The sequence below is a fragment of the Diadema setosum genome, chromosome 16 (genome assembly GCF_964275005.1).
Source record: "Diadema setosum chromosome 16, eeDiaSeto1, whole genome shotgun sequence".
Classification (NCBI taxonomy): Eukaryota; Metazoa; Echinodermata; class Echinoidea; order Diadematoida; family Diadematidae; genus Diadema; species Diadema setosum.
The window spans coordinates 22,308,104-22,313,610 of record NC_092700.1 but is presented as its reverse complement, the minus strand read 5'-3'; the positions used below and the strand labels follow the sequence as shown (position 1 = coordinate 22,313,610).

Genomic DNA, 5,507 nt, shown 5'->3' with positions numbered 1-5,507 from the left:
AGCATATCCATACCAATTAACTCTAAGATATTACGTGATGTAACACAGAAATGTTTCTATGCTTTTGATAAATTGCAAACTCTTTCATTGTTACGGGAACTTTATTTGTCATATTCCGTCATAGAACCCTGTTTTTTGATATGTAACTATTTCTACATATGTATGCGAACACGTCTGTTGTGTGTACGGAACCCTTCGTTGACATAACGGAGGAGAATATACTAATATATGCAGATGATCAACTTTAAGTAGTCCTGTGAAACGCTAATAAGGGATTTAGTGACCTGTAAACAAGAATACGTTCTTGTCGCTTTTGTTTATGTGCGGTCGTAATCTAATGGTCGATACAAAGCGGGTCTAAAGGTTGATTGTGGGTTGAACTGTGTGTTTTAAAATATTGGGGACTTTGTTCCATTGCGCACAGCTGTGGAGGACTTTGCAGCAAGATACAACGTACGAGGTGATCTGGCCTGAGCGACAGATTTCGTATCGCAACGATGGCTCATCAACCTACCAGAAATCCCGCTCCTACTGGCAAGGCTATCCTGTGGATGACTCCTCGCATGATCTCCACGGCTTTTGCCAAGTGCCTGAGTGGTGTTCCCGGCTGCCAAGTATGGATAGAGCCTTTCGGCTTCTCCTTCTTTGCCAGAGAAGAAATGAAGAAAGCAGGTATCACCGAACTACCTTGGTGCTACGATGGTCACGAGAAGGAATTCAAAGTGGCGTCTGAGAACCTCGAGAAGGTTTTCAATTGCTACTTCCCTACAGGAAGACTACCGTAAGTTATCAAAAAAGAAACAAGAAATTCACGAAGGATTAATAAAGAGTTGGGTTTCAAAAGGTACTACATCCATGATTTCAAGTTCTGAGAAAAACTTAATTTTTTGATTAACATGTTCAGCAAGCTCAGATTGGAATAATATTTCTTCCCATTATATATTACAACACTAATACCACTCTAAAAGAAAATCCAGGTGCTTCCTTTTTTTTAAATGAATTAATCATTTTTATATTTTTGTACTACCTTATGAAACCGACATTTCACATACCAGAAATGGATTCATTTTGATATCATGTGATGTTTCATGGATTTATTTTTTTCAGCCATTGCGTTGATGGGGATGGGATATGAGGTCAAATGGACCAATAGGTAATTGGCAATGCCCTGCCCCAATTAACAGCTAGAATAACAAAATAGTTCACATCTAACCCGCTTCTCCCTTGCTGACCAATATTCTGAATAAATGATTGTCATTGGTCATGAGCATTCAAACAAATTCCGTCCGCTTTAATGTCCTGGATCCATCGAGCATGAGGGGGGGGGGGGGTCCATCATGCACTAAATGTAATAGTAGGGGAGGAGTCACGAAAGGACAGCGCCCCAATACAGGATTATTCAACCAGTGTGCGAGGACATTTGGACATACGGTACCTGCTATGTTTCCCTGCTATTTTTTCCTCCACAGACTTTATTTCTCGTCTTCCTTCTACACCACCCGATTTTTTTCTTTCTGCTTTCTTCCGATTCTTGTTTTCTTTTTCTTTTCACCGTGTGATTTTTCTTTACCCTTTTCTCCCTTTTTTCTCTCATGGATATTTCTCATGATGTTAGTGTTTCTTCTTTGTAATCATTTTTTTTTTTTGCTATTTTGCTTTCTGTGAGTTATCCCGTCAGGTGTCCCTAGAACTCTACCATTGATAGTAGTAACACAGTAACTGACAGTAAACGCAGTGCATGGGACTACACAAAAGTTACTTATTTTTCCAGATTCGCCACTTTTTCTCATTTGCTATTGGCCACTCCTGTTCATCCCTGCCCTGGTCCTTTTCTTGGGATGGTTTGTTATGTAATTGAATTTTCCTTCATTTTTCCCCCATTGCTTGATCAAATTGTGATGAAATTTTCCAAGATATTTGCCAGATTTGCGTGGTGATTTTAACAGGAAGCCAAAAGCCAAAAGGCAACTTCTATTGTTCACAGTTTAGGTCAGTAATACAAATGATGCACAGGACAGAGTGGATCGGTGAGATTTGGATGAGCGAGTTCAACTTTGGAAGTGTTTAAACCCACGAGCGCAGCGAGTGGATTTTAGACCGTTCTATAGTTAAACGAGGGCATCCAATTCTCACTGATCCAGGAAATGGGCCTGTGCATCATTTGTGTTATAAAATGGGCCCGTAAATTCATGAAATACAACCACTTTCCCCATCATGCCTCCGGTACACCTATCACACTATACAAGACTTGAGTCGTGCGTTCGGATTTTACCGGACGCATGGCTCAGTGTGGCTCAGTAAAAATCTATGCATGACAATAGACCAATCAAATTGCAGAGATTCTAAAGCCCATATTTTTATAAAAGGCAGTGGTAGAGCGATCAAGTCAATACTCCTCTCTGATTGGTCAATTTTCCTATGATGTCAATGGAATGGATGTAGTACCTTATGAAACCGAACTTATTTTTTAATGTAATTCTTCAATACTTTCTGGTTGGAAATTCAGCTTTATGTTCGGATAAGTGTATTCAAAAGAGGTCCTAAAATGAGTACATTCAGACCAAAAGTGGTTTTAATAAAAAATGGATGCATTACCATTTTTTTTTGCAACTGAGCTCTTCAAAAGTACAAAAATGTTTATTGGCCTAGGAATTCGGCATATCTCTGAGTAAAAAGGACGGAGAGAGAGAGAGAGAGAGAGAAAGAGAGGAAATAAGTTTTTCATCTTGCCTTGCTTTGTTTTGCCTTCGTACTTTAATATGTAAATGTATTTTGGTTCCGTTTATTGCTGGTTTATTTTTTCTATAGACCATCAAAGCCGAACGAGTGCATATTTGCTGAAAGACAATACTGTCAAAAACTATAGGTTATCATTGAATCAGTTCGCGTCTCAGTCAGCACAGTACGTTGCTTCAGAACGACGAAGTTAACGCGTTTAATTTATTTGATTTACATGGAGATGAAGACCGAATGGTTTTGAAGCGCCATGCCCTTTCTCGATTAGGTATGCATGTAAGAAATCCATCCATCTTTCCTTTCGCAAGACGTGCCCGCCATAGTAGCAGAAATTTCACGAGATGTGAATAACGCTTTTTTTAATCAAACCGTAATGACATGAAGAGTATCATGAACTCTTAATTCCTAGATCTGTTAATGCTCACATGAGGAGATGGTATAGTTTCAGCAATTTGTTTCATTATCAGGTATGCAAACGTAAAAAAGTCCCTGGAGGAATCTGACAGCAAGTATGTATTCGTGAAGGATGAAAGCGTGTCGATGCAATCCGACGACGCCAGGAAGTATCTCCCAACTGGCTACAAGCACTCTTTCTTACTTCGGCACCCTCTCCTGGTCTTCAACTCCCTCCGAAAGGCATTGTTTAGGCAACTATCTGCCAGCAACATCCTGAAGGATGAGTCTCACAAAAGCGAGGACGTGTATGACTTGCGCCTTTACGTCCGTGACTACTACGTCGAAGACCTCTTCGAAAACCATTATAACATGTGGAAGTACGTGAACGAGAACATCGATCCATCCCCTATGGTGATCGACGCTGCCGACCTCCTCGACCATCCCCATCAGGTGGTATCCAAATACTGCGAGTCCGTGGGTTTCCCTTACTCGGAGTCTCTGCTGAAATGGAACCCTTCGCCGGAAGTAGCTACTGCCTGGAAGTGGCCGTCGGACACTTTGTACCGCAACAAGATTTTTGGGGGTCCATCTATGGAGAGTTCCGAGTTCACCAAAGCGCCACCTGTTCCAGCGAAGGAGCAGCTTACCGAAGACGTGGTAGAGCTCGCAGAGCAGGCGATGCCATTCTACGACGAAATGTATCGTCATCGACTGCAGATTTCTGCCTAGACCGTCCTGAGTCAAACGTTATCTAGAGCTCAGTCGGATAAAATTTCAAAATTGATATCTTGAAATAGATGTTAAAGGGATGGCATAGTATCGATTGAGATGAGGTTTCAGCTTTAAACTTTTTGCCACATGCTTACAAACCACTTTATGAATGTTAAAGAGCATACATTTCTAGAGAAATGCAAAGTTTATTTGATGAAAAGCAGTTTTGGAATTGCTGTGCTAAAAAAAAAAATGTTAAACAAAACGATCGTATAGTAAAAACAAAGTGGGTCATATCTCGGCCATGAAAACTAATTTTCATCAAATATACTCTGAATTTTTGTTAGAATTATATGCTTTTACATATTTCATATCATATTATATGAGGTTTCTCATCATCTTAAAAAAATCCCCCCCCCCCTAATAGTTGAAAATCTGAAGTCCCATCTGACCTGGAACTATACCATTTCTTTAATCTAAGAGTGTTCATGGGATACACAATTTGAATAAGAATTATTCCACATTAATCTTTGCTTCCTTCTGATCTGGCGAAACGAAGATAAAATTTTTACTGAAAGGTTATGCTCCTCAGCAAGTTTAATCCTATATTTTTCGTTTACCATAATTAACATCTTCAAAAGTTTGACATGAGGGTTCGTATACGTTATCAAATCAATCTAAATACAAATACACTGTAAGTAGTGCAATGACATCGTAATAATTGTCACTGAAACAAGGGAAAGTTTCCTGGAGTTTGCAACTTTCCTAGACTGCACTAGCCTTTCGTGAGATCTCGTTTAGGTGCATAATAGCTAGATAACACACTAGTACGATACCTTTGATGCTGATTCCAATCTCCCAATTAATGCGGAGAAAACATATCCTAATTTCAGTCTTAACACGGACAAGGTATGTTTACACAGTGCATTTATAATGACTACACATTCCTTTGAACACTCCGTATTGCACTTAGCGTTTTTGAAAGTAATGGAACAGTGTGACCTTTACTGTCCTATCACAACTCAAAATAAGGACGAGTTACTATCATTAGAACAAAATCAGCGCTTGCTGAGCAATTACTGTTTGATATCTCTGAGCTGGATATAAATAGACATATGGCTTACCATTCTATGTAAAGGTGTTGAATTATGTCATCAGAGTAAGAAGTGCTCGTATTCTTGAAAGATAACTTAATTTGTAGACCCGATGAACTATGACAGAAATTTATCTGCCCATCTCTCAATTTTTCTTTACATTTTGATAAAGAGATGCACTGTATTCTTCACTACAGCTATAGGAATTCGAACATTTCTTCATTCACAAAGTTAAGACTGTATATAATACATGCATTTTGTATCGCACTTAGTAATAATTTAGAATGAAGATATCTAGGATTAATAAGATTTGCAGTCTTTATATACCGAACAGTTAACGTTGTCACCATCATGAACGTCCGGTCACTGTACGACTCTAACTTTAATGATTTTACTCCAATATCCCTTATTTTGCTGTTTTCTTTTCTACAAAAGTAAAGATATTGGGCACATTGTACCAGTAATATTATGTAATCTGAATTTGTATCAAATTGATGAATATTTCTCTTTTCTTTTGCAGCTTACCACGGCATTGGTTTACAAAAGAAAAAAAAAAATCAGTCACAGTCT

At 38.8% G+C, this 5,507-nt stretch overlaps 1 protein-coding gene across 1 annotated transcript; it reads left to right on the top strand.

Annotated features, from left to right (window-relative positions):
• The first annotated feature begins 497 nt into the window (after nucleotides 1-497).
• Nucleotides 498-3,861, top strand: LOC140240315 (uncharacterized). Its single transcript, XM_072320098.1, has 2 exons — nucleotides 498-781; nucleotides 3,204-3,861. The coding sequence occupies exons 1-2, from the start codon at nucleotides 498-500 to the stop codon at nucleotides 3,859-3,861; spliced, it is 942 nt and encodes a 313-aa protein (XP_072176199.1).
• Nucleotides 3,862-5,507: the final 1,646 nt, after the last annotated feature.

Bases quoted from the DNA above. Each gene is read 5' to 3' on its own strand.
- LOC140240315 (XM_072320098.1), top strand. From the start codon at position 498: ATGGCTCATCAACCTACCAGAAATCCCGCTCCTACTGGCAAGGCTATC. The intron at 782-3,203 runs GTAAGTTATCAA...TTTCATTATCAG, and splicing joins TTCCCTACAGGAAGACTACC to GTATGCAAACGTAAAAAAGT.